Below are 23,815 nucleotides of genomic sequence, written 5' to 3'. Positions count from 1 at the left end.
AGTTTATTTACTGAGGGGGTCTCTACATATCTTAGTGCTGAAATACATCATTCTTGTGTATGCATTGCATCGGTGTGTACAGTGTTGGGGAGTAACGGAATACATGTACCGGCGTTACGTATTCAGAATACAAATTATGAGTAACTGTATTCCTATACAGTTACAAGTTAAATAGTTGGTATTTAGAATACAGTTACATTGTTGAAATCAATGGATTACATGACGATACTTCTCTGTTTCATAAGTTTATTCACTCGCTAAATAAATTAAGGCAACTCCATTTCCCAGAAGCTCCTGAAAGCAATCTATGATTTCCATGTTTAAATCCAAGCCCCGCCGTCTTGCACTAGCCTCAAAACGCAGCCAGCGCGCATTATGGACGCGTCATCGGAGACCCTGAAATGACTGTTTGCACAGCAAATTAGGAGTAAAGTAAGTGGAGGTAACTCCTGCTCCTCACTGATCGCGGTTCCTGATGTCTGTTCAAAGGATATTTTCCCAAGTATTAATAGCTCAGGCTACTTCGGCCAATCGGTTACACAGTTTGCTAATCAATAAACAGAGCCTAGTTCACGTGTTGATTTAGACCTACAATTAAACCAATCTCTAAAATAGGCACTGCATTCTAAGCTTTTTATTCTAACTTAAAATAGCTTTATGGATTTTTTTTTTCTAATTAGATCTACATTTACGTTTTAAAATGAATTATATGGTGCAGCCTCTGAAGAATTATTCTTGCGAGTAGGCTAGCATATTTTAACGTGCGGTTTTTGATTGTCATTACGCAATCACGTTCATTTTGAGAGCACTGATATACAGTAGCCTAGATAGTGTTTACATTTACAGGTCATTTGCGTTCCACCTGTCATATGCGCCCCTCACTTGTACTGGGTTGATGCCACCGAAAAATCTCACAGGCACTAAAGTTAAAGTAGCCTATTTATTTAGTTTGTTTTAATTAGCCTAGTCGCCTGCTGTACAGTAGTTTTAGTGGTCACCTTGCTATTTTAAAGTTGTATCAGGTAGCTTAGTTGACTTTACATTCGCCTAACACTTCAGCCAGTTGGAACAGAAGAACACACCAGAATAGGCCTGTTTAGTAGGCCTAAGCAGGATTTGATGGCCGCATTCCTACACTTATAAAATGCAATTCAATGCGGAAGTAATCTAAGTATTCAGAATACGTTACTCAGATTGAGTAACGTAACGGAATACGTTACAGATTACATTTTTGGGCATGTATTCTGTATTCAGTAACGGAATACGTTTTGAAAGTAACCCTCCCAACACTGTGTATATATATGTGTGTGTGTGTGTGTGTGTGTGTGTGTGTTCAACTGTTTGTGTTAAAGGAGTATAAATGTGACAGAACAGAGGTGGTATGACCATCAAATGAATCTAAAGCTGATTTAATGCTTTCAGAGATGGGTTTTCTATACTGTGCAGTGATGTATGATAATGATGGAATGACCTCAAGCAGGGCTTTGCCATGTCAAAATGATATACATATTTGTTTTGCTCTTTGCAACAAGACCAGGTGTGAACACATCCAATGTTGTGCCAATCATGGACAGAAGCCCAGTAAATAAGGCCAGAGGTCATGGGAGTGTTCAAGCTGACAGACATGAGAGTGTTCAAGCTGACAGACATGGGAGTGTTCAAGCTGAACACCACAGAGGACGTCAGCCGTCAGCTGAGCCTTCCCCTGGCATATGTCACACATGGAAAGTTCTCCTCCCGCTGCCAGACTGGGTGCAGGGGTCAAATTCTGCCGCACGTGGGAATACTTTCACTGCAGCTAAAGGTAGAGTGGTGGGCTGTCTGGACCAATTACACAGCTGCAGAGGAAGGTCAACAAAATAACAAAGTTGGACCCAGGCACGATTCTCTCTGAAATGCATTAGTGATTGAATGGCCCAACAGGTGCTATATGTGAAGTGTGAGTCCTACCAAACCCTAACCATCACTCAATCCAGCCGCTGACAGATCCAGACTAGCCACTGAGAACAAATCCCAAACCATATCTCTGCATGACACACCAGATTGGTATAGAGTTGTACATAGTGTGCTGCTTTATAAGGTTACACACGGCTGTAAATCATCACCGTCTCCAAAGGTAGCAGACATGTGGTATTAGCAGTTGCAAATTTATGGCCCTATTTGTAGTCCACCTTGGAGATTCATTGACCTTTTTCAGTCGTGCATGTCATTCGGTCATAAAGCGGTATCAATAGCGCCATGAATGTTGGCTTACTGGGGATAGAGCGCGTGTTGTCGGCATTCCAGCGGCCCCAAGGGAGCAGTGCACATAAGAGGGAACCCCAACAAGAGAGGAGCTCTATTTCAGCACAGCACTCAGGGAGACATCTGATAAGGTGCTATATTGATTTCTGAAAATCAATTGCCCTGGAAAGACACTGTTCTGTTTAATTATTTGTAGCCCAATGACTGAGAATTCTCTTACCTCTCGCCCGGAGTGTCTTTCAATGGCTTTCTTCACCTTGCCATATGTCCCTCTTCCCAGAGTCTCCAGCAACTCGTAACGATGTTTCAGGTTGTGTTTGTGGTGATGCTTCTTGACGCCCGAACTTCTCCTGCCGTCACCCGTGGGTGTTTCTGGCACCGGGTGGCCGGCAGGTGATGTTGCAGGCGATTCGTCCCCTCCGGTTTTCGCCATTGAGGACCGAACAGGTTCAGCCTCAGTGCGAGAGACGCTTCGAGGTGATGCACAACCTGATTCCATTTTCAGGAAAGCTAATACTAATTCTTCCCCAACGTTATAGGCAAATATCGATAATATAATACTAAGAGGCCTAGTAATAGTCTTAATAAATAAATAAATAACCAAGGAAATGATTAATTATAATTAACATCTAACTCTAAGATTGTCTATGGATCACTCGCATTTGTTATATCTATTAGCCAAGGAGTCTAATCTACATAGCCGGCTATCACAATTAAAAAATGACTCGACTAATTAATGAATTAAATAGTCTATACCATTATAAAGTGAACGTATATTTCATGAGTTGGCTATAAACTGACCGGTCAAATATATTTTACATTGCATATTATAAGTGTCTAATTTTAAGTAGCTAGCAATGACAAAAACCAAGAATGCGACTCGATGTTGCCAGTGGCACCATTTAGCCTACGTTTGATGTTAAACAAATTCCTTTCAGGTAGGTAGCCTATGCCACTTACAGCACCTCTCGCTATTGTCATTCGAAACAATACATCAATTCTCAACACATATTACATCGAGCTATCTTTCTCTTTCGTTTTGCGTGAACTGGCATGATCTGCCAGTTTTCTTTTTTTTTTAATAAGGGCGCTGCATATCCTATAATAATGTACCGTGAAATACAGTCAATATCTCAAAGTCACAGCTAAAAACCTCAACCGTCATTGCCTCCCGAGAAAGCAGCGACGAAGCCGGCGTTCTGGATGTAGATGACCCTCATTTTGTCCAAAGCCTAGGTGTAACGTCAGTCATCTGGACTCTGTCTCTGCTGCGAGTGATCCATGCCCAAATCGATGTCAGACGCGTGTTGTGATCGGATTGAAAGCGCTCAGACGTTCTGGGTATTGCCATGTTCATCCTACTCGCCTTCTCGCGTGCCCTGTTCGTCTCTCTTTCCTCCGTCCTCTGTAATCTAGAAAAGAGAGTATGAAGAATGTGAGATGGTCGAGGCGGAGGCGGAGTTTAAAATCCTTCTCTCTTTCCCTTTGTACTCCCTGTCTGGCTCGCTCGCTGATTTTTGGACTGCGGCTCAAGATAACAGGACAGAGGTAACAAAGGCGGGTTAAAAAAAACAGACTGCATGTGAAAGAAAAGATCACAAAGCAACTCGTGCAGTCCCACAACACTTCATTCTTCACTCATTCAGTATGGCTATTCTAGCCTGTGTCATAATATGCATAAACCAGCTTGTGCAGCCTAGGGTAGACAACACACACAGTTTGCACTTTTGCAAGGAGTGTGAATCCTGTTGTTTTGAAATCTTTCAATTTGTCAAATTTGTCAATTTGTCCTTTAGTCCACTCATCATATGGTAGCCTTAACAATTGAGTAAATGTATGAGTAAATGTATATTGTTTGTGTATGTAATGTTATAGTGTTTAATGCAGTCTTTGATACAATGAATGCATCATTACAGGTAATGCCAAAATCAAAAAGTGATTCATGTGCACATTAACTCATCCACAGCACGGAAAGTAGAATAGGGTCTACTTTGTTTCCCTGACTGGATCTAATAACTCTGTGTGTAGGCTACACTATGATCTTCCCATAGTGATTCTGAAGTGCTTCTAGACATTATAAAACATGACCTGTCCTGGAGATGCCCTGGGCATGCTTGTTTCTGAGAGTCAGCTTTTGTTTTGCTTTGTCTGCTCCTGTTTTGGTTCGGTAGAGTAATTCATCCTCTGATTGGAGAGAGGAAGTTTATGTCAAACAGAATCCGATTAGTGCATACCAGTCCTGTTTGATCTTGATAGCAGTAGGAATGCAGTGATTTTGTGTTTTTGTATTCAATAGAGAATCATGCACACTGAAATAGCAACAGAGTATCCTGGATATTTGCATCTGGGACAATGCTTGGCCTTATTTGCACCCTGGCAAGAAAACAAAAATCTTATGTGATCTACTGCCTCCTAGTGGCATGTACGGGGCCTGCAGTGGTTCTCTGCCAAACTCGTCTGCAGATGACAGCCAAGATCATCCAAGGGCAGGACTTCTGCAATGTATTTTTTCTAGTTGGAGTAAACATCTGCAATCAGCATGCAATCAATGATTTGAGATTCTGTCCGTCAGAGGTGCCTTGAGTTGTAGACCACAGTGGAGAACAAATGTGATTAGCAATCATACATTTGATCTGAAAAGTAACCCTAGTGGCCCACAAGCATAGTCGTCATTATAACAGTTTAAACTCTACATGACTTTTGAACAATCATACCATTTGTTTTCCCCACACATCATCACTTGACCCGTATGACTTATTTTGAGGGCGGTCAGTGATAGGGCATGGGCTACATGTCGCTGCAGCAGACAGCAAACATGTTGTAGCTGGATTGCTGCATGCTCTATCCATAAAGGGTGCACTAAGTCTAACATGAGCTTCAACATGTCTCCCAATGTTCAAGCCTGGACGATAGTTGCCGCGGGCATATTATACAGTATGTGATGTATATCTATGTCTGCTGACATGTCTCTGAACATTCTATTAATGTTTTATGAGCTTGCATCTTTTGATGTAACCCCTATCGACTCTGTGACCTAATGACTATGCAGCTCTAAATTTGGCACTCCCCCATACATTTGGCTCTGTGTGTATACTGTGCAATGCCAAGATGATTAGCACCTTTCCAGCAGGCCCCTGTGTTAGTGAGTTATGGCTTCCATCCCTATTTTTGTCAGGGTGGACCTCCAGCTATCCAACCTCAGCAGAGGCCAGAAAGTTCTAACAGGGGGACTTTGGGAAGCACCTAGAAAAAAACGCGACAGTTACATGGACGGACAGTGATGTCACCTTGCCTGGACTCAACTGTCTCCCTGGAGATTATCTACTATTTGCATGTTAGGCCTGTTTTGGTCAGCATCACTTTGCAAATTGCCGAGCAGTTGTATTTGTGAGAGCCTAAACACAATAAAATTCAATAATATCCTAGTGTCTCTGATATACTATGTCTGAATCTTCTGGAAAATAAATATTTGAAAGCATAAAAGTTCCTGTCCGTTTCCTTTCCACCCTGGTACACAGCTGGCAATGCTACCCACCAAAATATGTACATTAATTTCCATAAATCCAATGGAAAAATCTTCCCTTCTGAACAAGACAATACATCTTTCTTAGTTCTTCAAAATAGCCTGCAACAAAAGTTATGAAACTATCATAAGGAAAAACATGCATATTTTTTCCTGTGTGCATAACTGTGTCATAAAATCGTTAGATAAACATAACTCCTAAGCTTTGAACTATGATTTCCTGGAAAACTCAGGTATTCAGTTGCCTAGAGACATCTGGCTGAATCTACTCTACAAGTATTTCAAGATCTGCACAACTATCAAAATCTTAATATAGATGCACCACAGAATAAAACAACATGAGAGATGGTATCTGATTCTGAGGAGCTGGCAGCATCTCTTCTGCCCCAAGAAATTCTTAAAAATAAAACATGTCTGTTTAAGGTAAAATACAAAGTACAAAGACAAGTACAAAACTGCCAAGTGCTTTTCAGAATGTGCCTGAAGATGGATTGTGATACTTAAGCAGGGCACAGAAAAGGCCAGGGTTTGTTTAAATGTGGACTTCCAAGGACTGAGTCTCATCATAAAAATATCTATGCACACTATGTCACAGGAGCATCATCTTAAATTACAAATAGTGTGGGTGAACCAAATGCCCCTGACATGGAAAACAGCATTGAATGCCAGCTGCAGGCCTAAACAGGTTATATGTGGAAAGTGAGTGATCTCTCCCTCTCTGGCACATTCAAGAGATGGTTCATATCATATGGGTTTCAGATCACATCAGCTGACTTTAATATAAATGAAAACATTCAAAAGTCTTTCTTTTTATATGCAGATGCATATTGAATTACATTAATGAAGCTGATTGAAATTCAAACAGATGTTGTTCACAGCTCATGTAATAGCACAGGTGCATCTTTTTGTACTTCGGTATTAATAAAATAAAACAAAATGGTAGATTACAATGTCTACGACTAAAAGACTTGCTAACCTAGTACAGTACCTGTAATAGAACCCTGGCCCTCTTGGTTAGCCTTGTGTCTGGTGGGCTGACTCAGTTTTAACTCCTGTGACTGGCGGAGTTTTATCTGGGTCCTCTTTGGATCTTGCGACTTGCGGACCAACTTGGGCAGCCCGTCTGCCATTCGGGCGTGAGCCTAGCGACTTGCGGACCAACCTGGGCAGCCCGTCTGCCATGCGGGCGTGAGCCTAGCGACTTGCGGGGTCTGTCTTGTATGTATATAGTGTATATTTGTACATAGTTTGTTGATCACATTCAGCCTAACAAAAATCCATTGTTTATCCAAAAAAATATTTTGATCTTCAAAAGTGTCTGGAGGGGCTTCACTACACCCTCAAAGCAATGCATCAACATTCAGAAGAGCACTCATGATTCTGAAATGTAAGATTATTATGTTTACAATAACTAAACTTTGACTACATAAAAAAACGCCCTTAAACGCCCACAAATACCCGTGTTTGTGTGAAAGAATACAACCATAATGATAGCAGGTACGCCTATTCTAGGATGGCCGGCCCAGGTGATTTTATTTTTGAAAGCCTTAAAAATGTATACACTTGCGCCCTCTGTTGGTGATAATTCGGACATTATATTTTACAGTGTTTTGGGCCCAGAAAAGATCACACAGACCGATGTAGTGAATCCCTTGATTAAACTGACGTCATTCATCAGCAGATGCCAAGGTCGACACCACAGTGACAACGATTGACCAGCATGTGCAGTAGATTATTTTCCTACGTAAACCTGAGTTTAGCGTGGTAACAAACACCGTGCATTCATATTTGTCCTTTGGAAACGTACAATTCGACTTGAACTCCAAATTGGATCTTTTGAGAAGTTTAGCTTGCGAGGACTTTTTGTAACGATTGCCTTAGCACAGTGAAGGAAGCACGCTAGGCTAAACAGTCTGCACGTGAGAAAAGTGGGATACCAGCGTACACGTGTGAGTTGTCTGGCTGTCTTTAACTGGAGTGTTTGCCTAATTTAATGTCATTAATTAACCATCATTGGGAGTTGTGTTAATATGATTAAGTTTTAAGGTCTTACAGTTGTCTTTAGAATTGTCCTCAAGTTAGTAACATTAGCTCTTCTACTTGCTATAAACTTCCACGCATATAAGTCTTGGTTATTACGGCCCAAAAAGATGGCTAATACCCGTGGCTGTGGGCCATGCTGATAAACCTAAAGTTTGCTTGAGTTGTTCCTCGTTGATTTGATGGTTGGTCACCTCTCTATCCTAGGCATTCCTCTATCATGGCAACAGCTGTGCAATTTGTGTTATCCAAACTACTGTGGCCCTTGTGGAGGAGAGCTGAGGGCAGCGATGATGAGAAGTTTGGTACAGGTTTGTCTTTAACTTAACTATGCAATAGCACGAGTTCTCCACAATTCGGTTTGAACGTTCAGAACCATTGCTATTGCACACTAACTTCATCACACCTGTTGAGTCATAGCAACATTCATTCATTTTAACCAAACTGAAGTGATTGCACAATACCTGTCATTTGCAGAGCTCTCTCTAAGAGTTGTACATGGTAATTTTGCGAAACAAAGTGAAGAAAAGAACGAAATCCTTATTTGATTCTGTAGCTACTGAGGAGATCCAACAGGTGCGTGGAGGCGTGGTGACTCGCCTGTGTCAGGACTACGGGCTGATCAACGACTCCATCTACTTCACCTCCAGAGAGGTCCTGGGGGGGGTGCCCCTACGGGCGGGGGATGCTGTCAGCGCAATAGCAGTGCGTGACGGAGTTCAGTGTGGCTGGAGGGCCATCAGGGTGAGTGGAGTGAGCTTTGGTGTGTGTGTGTGTGTGGGGGGGGGTCAGGCTGTGTTACTGATGAGCTCATGGTCATCTCTATGGGTATGACTATTGTTTTGTTAGCATGCATGCTCTTTTGATCTTTTTTTTTTTTTTTATTCTTATTAATTTGACGGATGCTGATCTTCTGATCGTCTGTTTCCCCTCCTCCCCAGGTGGAGCGCCAGGCTGATGCGTGGGAAGACATGGGAGAAGTGTCGCTGGAGAACGACTTTGAAAAGCTCCGACCGCTGGTTGGCACAGTGACCTCATGTGACCGCGATGGAGGGTTCATTAATCAGACAACCTTTTTTTCCCGCTCTGCATTGTGTGAAGGTTGCTGACTACAGTTCTCCAGAGCAAGCACACATTTGTATAAGTTGCAAAGATTACGGTGGTCATATTTGTCGTATCTGGTCTCTTTGTAGGCTATGAACCAATGAAGGGAGACTGGGTGCAAGCGCAGTATATAATCAGTCCCACTCACTGGTCCAGTCAGGCCCGTACGGTTTCCCCGCTGCGTTATCGCCGCCTCGACCAGGTCAGTCTGGAGCCCTCAGATTGCAAACTATTCTGTGTGTAGACCTGCTTCTCTGTCCCTCATAAGACCAGGTTTCACTTCCACAGTTCCTGTTAATGTGACAGTAAGAAGTGTAGTATTCATGTTGAAATGTAGTATTCATGTTGAAGTGTAGTATTCATGTTGAAGTGTAGTATTCATGTTGAAATGTAGTATTCATGTTGAAATGTAGTATTCATGTTGAAATGTAGTATTCATGTTAATGTGAGTAAGAACTGTAGTATTCATGTTAAAGTGTAGTATTCATGTTAATGTGAGTAAGAAGTGTAGTATTCATGTTAAAATGTAGTATTCATGTTAACTCATTGAATGCCAAGCTGTTTTCGGGAGCTTTGTCCTAGAGTGCCAGCAATCTAGACCATTGTTGATGATTTTTGTACAGCCACAGCATATTCTGTGTTATAGCTATGACCACATACAATAGCTCGATTAAAGGTGAGACTTTAAGCTCTCGGTGGGTGCAAACCGTGTATTTCTACACGCCTCTGTTCCTGAGAAAGTGGCTAGTTTTCATCAAAATCGCTGTTTTTTTTTTAGAAATGGAGATATAACATCTTTCATGAAATATTAAGTGTTGCCTGTTACTTACTTGTGTAAACTTTCCGGGAAGTGATCAGCGAGACTTGGCGAGACTGCCACCTAGTGATAGACCCACGAAAATGGCCTGGTTTTGACCTGACGTGCATGCGTCACTTAGCGTGTTTCCATCCAACTTCCTAATGCGCATTTAATCTATTCGAATAAGAAATCCCGGTTGGAAACACGTGAAATGCGTATCAAAAATCCTAATGCGCATCTATATTTGATTCGCTAGAGGGGGTGGATTAACTCTCGATGCGCATACGGTATAATGCGAATAAAGTTGATGGAAACGGTTTATTCGAATCGTGTGACGTAACCTTCAGAGAATCTCAGCAATCTCTGGCGCTTCCCTATAACATTAGGCAACTTGATGTGTTCTCTTGCTTGTTTCCGTAGAATAAAACAAACTGAATACACACTTCGGTGCACAGTTGTTTTGCTGACGCTACATTTTTCGCCAACAACTCGATCGGCACACATCGCAAGTTTATACAACTAGTGCAGTGCCCGTTCAAACATGCCATTCCTGTAGAAAACCTGTAGCCCGATTACATGCCCGCAGGTATGCCTGCTTTAACAATTGGATGATAGGGAAAAACATCATTCCAGCTAAGCATTCAATAATGTATACTGAATATCATAATATATAGCCTATAATTAATGTGCAGTAAGCAGAATTTAGGCATGACTGCATGTGATTTCTACAGATCAGAATGGCATAACAAATGTTTTGAGTTAAGGCTATAGGCCTAGCTTATTGCATAACTTTCCTGATAGTAAAGACAAGCCATTTTGTGATCGTTTGACATTTGCAACGATGTGACTCAAAAGCAGTGTTTGGTAGCATAAGTTAGGGCTGGGCGATATATCGGTATTACGACTACGACCGATATATTTTTGAAAACGATATGTAGTTGAGACAATATCGTAATACCGGTATTATGTCAAATAATGGGGCATTTTATCAAAGCCACTTGCTCTTCTGTGTTCAGACCATTCAGATAGCCGCAGCTCTGCTCAACTGCGCCCCTTGCGTGTGCACGTTCTCCCTCGCAGCACTACAAACTTTCAAACATGACGGACACTGAGTCAGATTTTGTTTACCTTGATCAGAGGTTGGTGCTGATGCCTATTCCGTCGGCACATCAACGGATAGACCGAGAATTCTCGTTGTGAAATCGAAATTCCACTGGAGCTCCAAGCGGTTTTGTACACGCAGATTTAAGTTACAACACTGTTAACAGCTCTTCGACTCACGGTAAAATGTCATTTTTGGTACATAGCCTAGCTAATTTAAATACACTGATGAATGCTTGCGTTTAGCGATATACATTTGCAGATCTATAGTCCTCAGGGAGACAACCTACACGCTGATTTTATTAAGAGGATGTGCGCGCGGGGACTCGCGAGCAGTTAGGGGCATCATTTTTTATGATTCCTGAAACCCCATTCAATCGTGCATAGGGATTTTTCTTCGAACCGGAACATGCAAAAATGAACGCATACAAAACGACGGTAGCGTCTATCACACTCTTGATGAGTGACTCAGTTACGTTGTTTAAGTAGCCTAATTGTTTAAAACTATTTTTGTTGTTGATAGCAACATGTCTAGGCCATCATAGGTTACATTTGCTTGTCATCTAGGCCCTATCAAACCCTTACGGGTAAAAAAACTGCATTGTGTGACAAAACTACAGGTTTTTTTTTTTAATATTTTTGTGCCCAAAATATTGCATTGTGCAGTACAATGTAGGCCTGCGTTGTCAGTCAGGGTCAACTTTTGGTCTTTTATTATTTGCACAGCTTTATCAGGGCAACTGTAGCCTATGCCTATTGTAGGCCTATGTTATTGTTTACACTTTTTTGCACAGCTATGTTAGAGCAGTCTGAAATCATTCTAATTAAAGCTGGTTGAGTGAATACGAAACACTTAGCTCTTTCTGTTTAAAATATCGATATATATTGTATATCGCCAATCAGCTCCAAAATATATTGGGATATCAGTTTTGGTCCATATCGCCCAGCCCTACTCCTTGTGCAGTTAAATATTTACAAACAGGTATGTGCTGTGTAGCCTACTTTTTCTAATTTGCACAGCTCTATCTGTATGCCAATTGGTTTATTATATTGGCTTTTAACGGTAGCCCATGTTTTGTGTTACCTTTATTGTTTTCTTGTTGTAAAGCTGTAGGCCTGTGTTGCCAATCAGGGTCGACAGAATATTGTTATTTGCACAGCCCTCAGAGCAACTATGCCTATTGGTATTGTTTACACTTTTTTGCACAGCTCCGTTAGAGCAGTCTGAAATGAATATAATTAAAACCGGCTGTGTTGTCATAATTGTTGTGTTGAGTGAATATATGAAGCACTTCGCTCTTTCTGTTTGAAAAATATCAATATCGTATCTATATCGTATATCGCCAATCAGCCCCAAAATATCGGATATCAGTTTTGGTCCATATCGCCCAGCCCTAGCATAAGTGACGTTTCTCTGTCTGCCACTTGTTGTCTAGCTGTGTGGCACGTCTTCTGAAACGTTAAGTTCGGGACCATTAGCCTATCGCTTGTTTCAATTTGGGACCTTGCAGTCGGAAATGTAGTTTGTTTATTCACAGTCTCACGTCCAATGTAGCCTGGGCTATTCAAAGCATCAGTTTATTGCACATACTTTTCGTGTAATTTTGAATAGCCACTACATACCCGTGTTTGTTGGCGTGTTGTTGCAAAATCTGCGTAATCATTTTATGCAAGCAAACATAAGGTCAGAGATGATAATCAAACATCTTGCATTTTAACCGTGATTTAGTGCTGCCAAATCTCCGCTTATCCTCTCTCTGGTCATGCGTGCAGTGCTGTGTGAGATGGTGGCTATGGTAGAGCGGAGAAAGCCAACTTGTGCTTCTTTTACCGATATATAACGATATATTTAGCTTTTCTTATCCAAACAATGTCAAACTATGCACTGCACTTACTCATGCCAGTAGCAAGACACTACTCATGCCAGTAGACATACATACATACATTATTCAAATGTCCGCACGCATGCAGCTCTTTTGCCTTTTGTCAAGAATGAGTAACGTTTGACATCATTTATTCATGACTAATGTAGCCTAGGCCACTTGGAAGTTGGAACAAAGAAATAAAATAGCCCAAGTCCTCTCAGCATTCTGAAGTTTGCGGGAACCCTCCCATACGCAGCCCCGACATTAAATAGTTCTTGCTCCAGCTTTTCAAACCCCTCGCCATTTACGATATTAAAAGGTCTTTACAGCGAAAGCTGACACACTTTTTCTCCGTAACCATTTGTTTCACCTTTGCAGGGTTTGATTTTGTTGCTGTAGCCTAACAAACGATGTGATCCTGATGGGCACTGACAGCTTTGATCAACATGCCTTATCAGCGACGAATTCCCTGTCGTTCTACAGAATATTGCATCCTTTGGATTTTATTCTTATTATGCACATGATCAAAACTTTTCCACACCTCAGACTTTGCTTTCTTTGCCGGTGTAACTAAAACGCCAGTCACAAGAGGCCAGCCTCTGTTTCACCTCCTAAGCATCCTTTTCTGCATCTTTCTCGCAGCTAACCGAAATGCATCACCTGACCGCTCATTTAGCCTACCGCGCAAGCCTGAGCCCGCGTGACATGATAGAAATGAAGCTCTACAGTGAAGTGCCAAATTTGACAAAAAAACTGCCGAGACCTTGGTCGTTCCCAAGTGTATGGCGGTCTCCGGCCCGATCGCGCAATATAAACATTCTCCGCTTTCTCCTTCTAATCGATATTAAACAAAATATTTTCAAAATGAAGGAATGAATTAGGCCTATAGGGCCTAGGCTATTCCGACAGCAGAGAGGCGTCCATTTCACTCAACATAGGCAAAGTGTCCCAAAATACTTAGAATCAATAGGTGTTGGAAACGCTGACTAATACGCATTTTATTTATGCGCATTACCACGGATGCGCATCACTAATTCGCATGAGTTGGATGGAAACACGCTAACTGATTCGACCCAAAGCGGCAACCAAGTTATGATAAAATGTCCAGATAAAATGTTTTCTTGAGTTTTCGATCGTCATATATTTCATTTCCATTCATCACAGAGTTCCCAAAATCACATATAAGGTGTGTTAGAATGTCTAGTTTTGTATTCATGTTAATGTGAGTAAGAAGTGTAGTATTCATGTTAATGTGACGGTAAGAAGTGTAGTATTCATGTTGAAGTGCAGTACTCATGTTAATGTGACGGTAAAAAGTGTAGTATTCATGGCTGTAGCAGGTGATACTCATAACCAATTACTGCACTTTGTCATTTTGCAGAGTGATATATTTTCGTTTCTGATTGTTACCTTCAGCCTTAGTATGTCGAGACAAAGTAGTAAACTACATGCAAGATCTTTGCCAGAGAATACAGTATCTCAGATGGTGTGTGTGTGTGCTCAGGTGCGTGTGTCCAGTGTGTTCGGCAGCAGTGGCGTGGTGGAGGACAGCGTGTTCTTCAGCCTGGACGCGCTGCTGCTACCCGCTCAGTACCGGCCTGGGCCGGGCGACCTGGTCAGTGTGGTGGTGGTGGAGAGCAGTCAGTCCTTCTACTGCTGGAGGGCTCTGTGCATGGCCCCGTCTCACAGGTGAGAACGGAGACGCAACCCAGCACCCACGCCTTGCTCCCAGAGTGTACACCCAGCACCCACGCCTTGCTCCCAGAGTGTACACCCAGCACCCACGCCTTGCTCCCAGAGTGTACACCTAGCTAGAAGAGCAAGCTGCCAAGGACATGGATACAATATCTAAGAAGCAAATATGATTTGTACCTTTCTTACCTTACCTTAAGTGTCCTACATACTCGCCACTCCCGACCGGTAGCGCGACAATGTGATGTCACGGGAGCGCCGTAACCATTTATACTCGCGCGTGGTGGTCGCGACACTAGTTGCAATATTCTCCTGAATTGGCCTCAATGGCAGTAAAAACTACCCTCTGTGATGATACTTCAGACTTCCGTTGCTGCTATTCACAACTACCATCATTACCATTTAGTTTCCAAGTTGTGTGCAGATAGATAGATAGATAGATAGATAGATAGGCTACTTTATCCATGGAAAGAGATTTTTTTCAGGCCTTAGCAGATATCCTTTGGTTGAAAATAAATATCTTTGTTACCTTTTGCTGGATTATTGGCATGTCCCTGGGTCCTGGGTCCTGGGTGTTACATCTCTCTCTGGTAGCTTCATTAACTTATCCAGCAAACTATTTAAAAACCACGACAGTGTTTCCCACAGAATTGGACTAAATTTGTGGCGGTAGCTGACTTGGACAATGGTGGGGGGGGGGCGGGGTGTATTAAGATCGTCTTGGTAGTGTATAGGTCTAATTGAGTGCCTCACATAAGACGTTTGTGAGTAACACAGTTAAAAGGCTGCTGATGTGGATGCAATTCATAACGTTTTCTACATAGTTGTGCTTCTCCTTGGGACGAGCACTTTGGAATTTTGGAAAACACTTTTCCATTTACATTTAGTGTCAGTCAATAAAATTAGCCCTTCAACGAAACAAGCAGCTGTAAGTAGGCTGCGCATGCTAAATTCGACATCCAAACAGTATTCTAACGTTAGCTTTGAGATACTGCTTGATTGCATAACTTAACTTAGTTTAGTCTCTTCAATGTAGCCTACTATGTTGTGATAAGACCTTAGCAGAGTTCACTTCAATGCAGCAGTTTTGAACAAATTTGCGCAGCATAGTCACGATGCTAAGCGGATTTAATAGCAATTTAGCCAGATGTCTTCTATGCAATGCTTCTATGTGGCAACAACAATCCTTCAACAATCGTGAATATTTTCTTAAATGCACAGAGGAGGGGCAGCAGGCTACGAGAGAGAGCGGGGCGGGGTAAGGAAAGGTGCGTGCGTAAATAGCCCAGCTCAATGGCAATGCAAGGATTTGATCTTATATTTAATTTAATTTAAATTAAATTAAACATAGAATATTAATATGTGGCGGCCGATTTTGATTTAATGGCGCACCGCCACAGATTAGTCAATGTATGGGAAACACTGCACGAACTCTCGCTGGTAACAGCCAGGTTAATTTCCCTCTATTCTCAAACTGACTATTCAAACACCATGTTTATTTAAGATGTGGGCTAGGCAAAAATGCCTGAATGTGGTTGATGTCTGTATAGAGCAGTGGTCCCCAAACTTTTTCTTCCGAGGGCCATCTTACTATGCCTGGCTCTAAGAGAGGGCCAGAGACTCGGAGTATATCAGTAACCATAAATAGCTTAGTGCTGTAAACAACAGCAGTCTACCTTAGTTGAATATTCCATTACATTTAATCTATAGGCTATTGCAATTTAATACCATTGTTAGCTGTGTTTATATTGCCATCATGCCATATCAGTGTAAAATGTAACTCAAATTAAATAATACTAATAAAAATACTTTTGCATTCCCAAAAGTATTAGCAGGGAGTCCCAAAAGTATATTTTATTAAAAATGTGTGAACTCTGAACATTTAAAGTTCTCAAACTATGAGAATTTTATGAAATGAAATGACCACCATTCTAACTTTCACTCACCTGAACTTGTGACCTCTTTGTATGAATATTTGAACGGGTGAATACAAAATAGAAATAATTATCCCAGAAAATCCCAGAAATATGACTTGAATAGAAGTTAGTTAGTTATTAACAATTAATTGATAAACTTTTACAATACTTTGAGCACTGATGCAGTCAGCATAGGCCTCTTACATTGTTTGCAGGTAGGCCTACATTTCATTCCGTTTTTGATGGCAAACGCGAAACAGCGCCAAAACAACCACCAGTGGACAAAAAGAGTATTTAATGTGTACTGTTAAGACTCGCCATAGAGAATGAATGGGGAAAATTGCGGAGGTTATAGTTTGACGATGTCGTACTCCCGTGCGGGCCGGTTGCTATATACCACGGACATGTTTTGGGGGGCCACCCAAAATGAGGTGGCGGGCCGTAGTTTGGGGACCACTGGTGTAGAGGCACGCATGCTCTCTGATCTTGGCTTCAAGCTCATCCTGCTTGTCGCGCGCATCTGAAAAAAATCTCCTGTGCACGACCTGCCTGCACGAAGCTGAAATTTCTTGTGCGACAGAGGAAATGACGCAATTTTGATGTCACATTGTCACACTACCGGTCGGCTACCGGACGCTTTACATACTGTACCTTTCATGATTTTGCTGGATAATGCCATTTGATATATGAATGTAAAATCTGAGCAATGAGATCGACGTAAAATCTGTCCAGTAAATTGAAGTAAAGGCAGAAGATGGCCAGATGCCTAATTTTCATACATATTACTGGCTTTGTTCTACCTTTGCTATCTATCTCTTTGGGTGTGACAGTGCGGGACCTGCGCTGCCCATGCCAGAAGCAGAGCTGGAGTCTCTGCTGGAGAACAAAGAAGGCCTGGTGGTCAGTGAGGTCACTGACTTTGGAGATCTTCTGTTAGGAGAGAGCAAAGAGCTTGTGATCTGGATAGAGTGAGTGTTGAATTACTGAATAGTTAACCATCTGTATATGTTATTCATCTAGATGGCTCACTTTGAAATGTTTTCATCCTGGTGCAAGTTTGAAAACCAAGGACATGATGTAATGGCTTTTTTAAAAGTATATATGCTCCCCTGTACTTTGTGGTAGGAACAAGGGCTCAGAAGCCCGTCAGCTGAAGTGCTGTGATTTTGCTGGCTGGGATTCACAAGAGCAGTTCACCTTTATCCTGGACCTGAGCATGGCTAACTCTCTGGATGGCAAGTCGCCCCTCTTGCAGCCTGGCAAAATGTGGATGTTCAATGGCGGGCCCCAGGTGCCAAGCAACCCGTACACAGCCTACATGCGAGCTCGCGTGCCCGTACTGGGCAGCATCGGGGGCTACGGCTTCTGCCCACTGCCCGCTTTCCCCGGACGGGTACAGGACGAAGAGCAGCTGCAGAGAGACGAGGTGGACGGAGACGCCGAGGGCTCGGATGTTATGTACGAGGAGCTGCAGCAGGCCGCTGGGCAGAAGAGCGCCACCCGCAGCCTGGAGAGAGACCTGCAGATCGCGCCCGGACAGAAGGGCTCAGTGACCGTCGGCTGCCGTGGAAAGTGAGTGATGGTGTTGTTGGAAAATCAGAATGGATCAAAGTCAATCTAACTATAGTAGTGACCATAGTGGTGGCTTTCTTAATCTATTTCAATCATTTTACAACGTTTCCAAGATGTTAGTATAATTTTTTACACTGTAGGAATCGCATACTACAACATGTATTCATACTAACATGATCAAATTTGTGACTACAGAGTTTTATTTTAGCATGGGGTTCCTTCACAAAAGAGACCTGCATGTCACTGCATGGGGTTAAAATCCTTAAGTTCTTGGCTTTATTTTTGAGGCAAAAACATCACTCTTAACGCCAGTCTTTGATAAGATGTGAAATATCCACTGGAATTTTGTTTCTTTCTATTGCACCTGCCAGAGAATCCGTGTTATGTGGCTAAGCTGCTGCCTAGCAGGTAAAATGCGTTTAAATGGCTATAGCCTACATTTAAAACTTATTTATTAGCTAGAAATGATGCCTGTGTGTGTGTGTGTGTGTAAAACATAAGTACAGGTCACCAGCACACCAGTTCTTTTTACATTCTACACTAATGAGTGTTCATCCAAACACATACGCACACACACATGCATAATAGTTTGCAAATGGAGTGCATTACCACCATCTGCTGGACTGAGGTGTAATGGCAAGTGTACCCTGTAGCCTCGTTCTGGCCGCCAGGTGAAGGCGAATCCCTTGGAATCCCCACTATGTAGTAACAGTTTTGTGTTGTTTCTCAGGTAGTATTGAAACTGATTAGAAATTAAATGTTTCTGTATGAAAATGGGGTTAAGTCAGTGTAACAGACTTACTGTACTAATGATTAATGACTCAGTCTGATCTTGCCCTTGCACAAGTCTATATATTGCTTATTTGCATTGTCCAATAGGAGCACAAGTCTATATATTGCATATTTGCGTTGTCCAATAGGAGCCTGGGTCGCTGTGCTGAGCTGCTCCTGCTGCACTTCTCCTCCTTCACCATCGGGCGGCGCCTGGAGGTGGCAGTGAGCAGCAGGGAGGAGAAGCTGTTGCTGCCTAGTGCCCCCTACTGCCCAGTCTCCCAACTGCGACAGCAACAGCAGCAGCAGCCGACCACCATGCGCACGGTCATGGCCCCTGCTCCAGTGAGGTCAGTTCTCTCTCTCTCTCTCTCTCTCTCTCTCTCTCTCTCTCTCTCTCTCTCTCTCTCTCTCTCTCTCTCTCTCTCTCTCTCTCTCTCTCTCCCCCCTCTCTCTCTCTCTTTCTCCCTCTCCCCCCTCTCTCTCTCTCTTTCTCCCTCTCCCCCCTCTCTCTCTCTTTCTCCCTCTCCCCCCTCTCTCTCTCTCTCTCCCTCCCTCCCCCCCCTCTCTCTTCTCCCTCTCCCTCTCCCCCCTCTCTCTCTCTCTTTCTCCCTCTCCCCCCTCTCTCTCTCTCTCTCCCTCCCTCCCCCCCCTCTCTCTCCCCCCTCTCTCTCTCTCTTTCTCCCTCTCCCCCTCTCTCTCTCCCCCCTCTCTCTCTCTCTCTCTCATCCCCTCCTCCCTCTCCCTCTCTCTCTCTCTCTCCCCCTATCCGCCACTACCCTGGAGAGAGACATTTGCATGTATAGTGACATTTGTGTGTTTTGTTGTCAGGACATCAAAAAGGCACTTGCCCAACTTTTTGGGCAACTACCCAGTGCCCCAGGCTCTTCGTGATTGTGTGGAGTCCAGGAATGACGTGCTGGTGGTTCAGCCCCAGTTGGGAGAGGTTGGTCTGGTGCAGTGTTTGTCCTTTCTGTGTCTTGCACACAATAATAACGGCATGCTATAGGAAGACTATAATGCGCATAATATAGAAAGACTGTGTCCACATAATATATTGACATGCTATAGAAAGACCACATGCACGTAATATAATGACATGCTATAGAAAGACCGCATGCACATAATATAGAAAGACCGTGGGCACATAATATATTGACATGCTATAGAAAGACCACATGCACGTAATATAATGACATGCTATAGAAAGGCTGTGTGCACTTAATATAGCAGCATGCTATAGAAAGACTGCATGCACACAGAACTAGATGTACCGCAGAGCGGTACAAAATATGACCGCCGCCCAGTCCAGCACATTTTTTCCACAAAAATAAATCACGCTGAAAGGCCTATATGATTCTAACTGTCTCACTAAATTGCATTATCCACACTCAATTCTCACTGGTATCTGCTAGACAACAAGTACCAAAACATGATTAGTTCATAGATTTCACATGTAAAATTGATTTTATACAACCCCACCCCCATCTTGCCTGTTCATAATTCTGAGAAATTCTTGAATTGTGTGCATGTATGCGTGCACATGTTTATGTTTATGTGTGTGGGTGTGTGTGTGTGTGTGTGCGTGCTTGTGTGTTTGTCTGCGTATGTGTGTTTGTGCATGTGCATGCATGCGTACATATGTCTACTGTGTGAGTATGTGTCATACGTATGATTACTGTGAATGTATGTGTGTGCGTGTGTATCTGTTTATGCACATGTGTGCACATGGAATGGGTTAACATGACCCCTGGAGGCAAACATAAAGAAAAAATTGGTCATCCTAGGCCCTACGGTTCTCAAGATATTCACAAAAACTGTGTCTGCCCTACCCTCCTTTCGGGGGGTCCAGTCCAGCGGGGGGGCTACAGATCAAAACGAAAAACGATGGTTCCATGCTATCCATGTGAGGTTACATGCCCACTAAGTTTCGTGTACCCCGGTCTTTCAGTGTCCCAGGAATCCTTGTTGGTGTATGGTCACAAAAATGTACACATAAATTATTTTATTGTAAGGCCCCCCATGAACGAAAGTACACAAAACTTGGCATGCATTCGGAGGGTGTCATAATGATCCTACACTTTCAATTATGTGCAGTTTCGACCATGTCAGCCAGAGATATTGTGATGAAAACACCTCATTTTTTGCTTTTTAATTTTTAACTAGGTGGCGCTATACATGAAATAAGTGGTAATGGGATGGGTTGACATGCCCCCTTAAGACCAACATACAAAAAAAAGGTGGACCTCCTAGGCCCTATGGTTCTCGAGATATTCACAGAAAACTGTCTCCGGCCGCCTACAGGCCAGTTGGTATATAGTAACATAAATTAATTTATTGTGTGGTCCCCCATGAACGGAATTCCACAAAACTTGGTGTGCATTCAGAGGGTGTCATAATGATCCTACACTTCCAATTTCGTGCAGTTTTGACTATGTTAGGTCACAGATACCTGCGATTACAACACCTCATTTTTACTTTTTTGTGTTTAACTAGGTGGTGCTATACATGAAATGAGTGGTTATTGAATTGGTTGACATGGCCCCTTGAGATCAACATACAAAAAAAAATGGTCCTTCTAAACCTTACGGTTCTCGAGATATTCACAGAAAACTGTGTCTGCCCTACCCTCCTTTCGGGGGGTCCAGTCCAGCGGGGAGGCTACAGATCAAAACGAAAAACGATGGTTCCATGCTATCTATGTGTGGTTACATGCCCACCAAGTTTTGTGTACCCCGGTCTTTCAGTGTCCCAGGAATCCTTGTTGGTGTATGGTCACAAAAATGTACACATAAATTATTTTATTGTAAGGCCCCCCATGAACGAAAGTACACAAAACTTGGCATGCATTCGGAGGGTGTCATAATGATCCTACACTTTCAATTATGTGCAGTTTCGACCATGTCAGCCAGAGATATTGTGATGAAAACACCTCATTTTTTGCTTTTTAATTTTTAACTAGGTGGCGCTATACATGAAATAAGTGGTAATGGGATGGGTTGACATGCCCCCTTAAGACCAACATACAAAAAAAAGGTGGACCTCCTAGGCCCTATGGTTCTCGAGATATTCACAGAAAACTGTCTCCGGCCGCCTACAGGCCAGTTGGTATATAGTAACATAAATTAATTTATTGTGTGGTCCCCCATGAACGGAATTCCACAAAACTTGGTGTGCATTCAGAGGGTGTCATAATGATCCTACACTTCCAATTTCGTGCAGTTTTGACTATGTTAGGTCACAGATACCTGCGATTACAACACCTCATTTTTACTTTTTTGTGTTTAACTAGGTGGTGCTATACATGAAATGAGTGGTTATTGAATTGGTTGACATGGCCCCTTGAGATCAACATACAAAAAAAAATGGTCCTTCTAAACCTTACGGTTCTCGAGATATTCACAGAAAACTGTGTCTGCCCTACCCTCCTTTCGGGGGGTCCAGTCCAGCAGGGGGGCTACAGATCAAAACGAAAAACGATGGTTCCATGCTATCTATGTGTGGTTACATGCCCACCAAGTTTTGTGTACCCCGGTCTAGGGCTGGGCGATATATCGGTATTACGACTACGACCGATATATTTTTGAAAACGATATGTAGTTGAGACAATATCGTAATACCGGTATTATGTCAAATAATGGGGCATTTTATCAAAGCCACTTGCTCTTCTGTATTCAGACCATTCAGATAGCCGCAGCTCTGCTCAACTGCGCCCCTTGCGTGTGCACGTTCTCCCTCGCAGCACTACAAACTTTCAAACATGACGGACACTGAGTCAGATTTTGTTTACCTTGATCAGAGGTTAGTGCTGATGCCTATTCCGTCGGCACATCAACGGCTAGAGCGAGAATTCTCGTTGTGAAATCTAAATTCCACTGGAGCTCCAAGCGGTTTTGTACACGCAGATTTAAGTTACAACACTGTTTACAGCTCTTCGACTCACGGTAAAATGTCATTTTTGGTACATAGCCTAGCTAATTTAAATACACTGATGAATGCTTGCGTTTAGCGATATACATTTGCAGATCTATAGTCCTCAGGGAGACAACCTACACGCTGATTTTATTAAGAGGATATGCGCGCGGGGACTCGCGAGCAGTTAGGGGCATCATTTTTTATGATTCCTGAAACCCCATTCAATCGTGCATAGGGATTTTTCTTACGAACCGGAACATGCAAAAATGAACGCATACAAAACGACGGTAGCGTCCATCACACTCTTGATTAGTGACTCAGTTACGTTGTTTAAGTAGCCTAATTGTTTAAAACTATTTTTGTTGTTGATAGCAACATGTCTAGGCTACATTTGCTTGTCATCTAGGCCATATCAAACCCTTACGGGTAAAAAAACTGCATTGTGTGACAAAACTACAGGTGTTTTCAATAATTTTGTGCCCAAAATATTGCATTGTGCAGTACAATGTAGGCCTGCGTTGTCAGTCATGGTCAACTTTTGGTCTTTTATTATTTGCACAGCTTTATCAGAGCAACTGTAGCCTATGCCTATTGTAGGCCTATGTTATTGTTTACACTTTTTTGCACAGCTATGTTAGATCAGTCTGAAATCATTCTAATTAAAGCTGGTTGAGTGAATACTAAACACTTCGCTCTTTCTGTTTAAAATATCGATATATATTGTATATCGCCAATCAGCTCCAAAATATATTGGGATATCAGTTTTGGTCCATATCGCCCAGCCCTACTCCTTGTGCAGTTAAATATTTACAAACAGGTATGTGCTGTGTAGCCTACTTTTTCTAATTTGCACAGCTCTATCTGTATGCCAATTGGTTTATTATATTGGCTTTTAACGGTAGCCTATGTTTTGTGTTACCTTTATTGTTTTCTTGTTGTAAAGCTGTAGGCCTGTGTTGCCAATCAGGGTCGACAGAATATTGTTATTTGCACAGCCCTCAGAGCAACTATGCCTATTGGTATTGTTTACACTTTTTTGCACAGCTCCGTTAGAGCAGTCTGAAATGAATATAATTAAAACCGGCTGTGTTGTCATAATTGTTGTGTTGAGTGAATATATGAAGCACTTCGCTCTTTCTGTTTGAAATATCAATATCGTATCGATATCGTATATCGCCAATCAGCCCCAAAATATTGGGATATCAGTTTTGGTCCATATCGCCCAGCCCTACCCCGGTCTTTCAGTGTCCCGGGAATCCTTGACGTAAATTTG

At 42.5% G+C, this 23,815-nt stretch overlaps 2 protein-coding genes across 2 annotated transcripts in view; one reads left to right on the top strand and one right to left on the bottom strand.

Annotated features, from left to right (window-relative positions):
• The window catches only part of LOC143109539 (NUAK family SNF1-like kinase 1), a 28,338-nt gene extending 24,666 nt beyond the window's left edge, over window positions 1-3,672 (bottom strand). Inside the window, exon 1 of the mRNA XM_076272311.1 lies at window positions 2,465-3,672. Within this exon, the coding sequence (XP_076128426.1) occupies window positions 2,465-2,743 (279 nt within the window). The 5' untranslated portion in view covers window positions 2,744-3,672. The remainder of the gene's footprint in view (window positions 1-2,464) is intronic.
• A 4,355-nt stretch (window positions 3,673-8,027) lies between these two features.
• Window positions 8,028-23,815, top strand: part of LOC143138975 (RNA helicase Mov10l1-like) — a 55,907-nt gene continuing 40,119 nt past the window's right edge. The window contains exons 1-9 of the mRNA XM_076299487.1: window positions 8,028-8,118; window positions 8,364-8,551; window positions 8,749-8,908; window positions 9,001-9,113; window positions 14,181-14,365; window positions 17,115-17,252; window positions 17,410-17,856; window positions 18,777-18,977; window positions 19,459-19,573. Coding sequence (XP_076155602.1) covers window positions 8,028-8,118; window positions 8,364-8,551; window positions 8,749-8,908; window positions 9,001-9,113; window positions 14,181-14,365; window positions 17,115-17,252; window positions 17,410-17,856; window positions 18,777-18,977; window positions 19,459-19,573 — 1,638 coding nt within the window. The remainder of the gene's footprint in view (window positions 8,119-8,363; window positions 8,552-8,748; window positions 8,909-9,000; window positions 9,114-14,180; window positions 14,366-17,114; window positions 17,253-17,409; window positions 17,857-18,776; window positions 18,978-19,458; window positions 19,574-23,815) is intronic.

This window comes from Alosa pseudoharengus, unplaced genomic scaffold (genome assembly GCF_046254945.1).
Source record: "Alosa pseudoharengus isolate Yale_2024_CS ecotype anadromous, Long Island Sound unplaced genomic scaffold, YU_APseudo_1.1 YU_APseudo_1.1_scf_10, whole genome shotgun sequence".
Classification (NCBI taxonomy): domain Eukaryota; kingdom Metazoa; phylum Chordata; class Actinopteri; order Clupeiformes; family Clupeidae; genus Alosa; species Alosa pseudoharengus.
The sequence above is the reverse complement of the archived record's forward strand: the minus strand, read 5'-3'. Positions and strand labels throughout refer to the sequence as shown.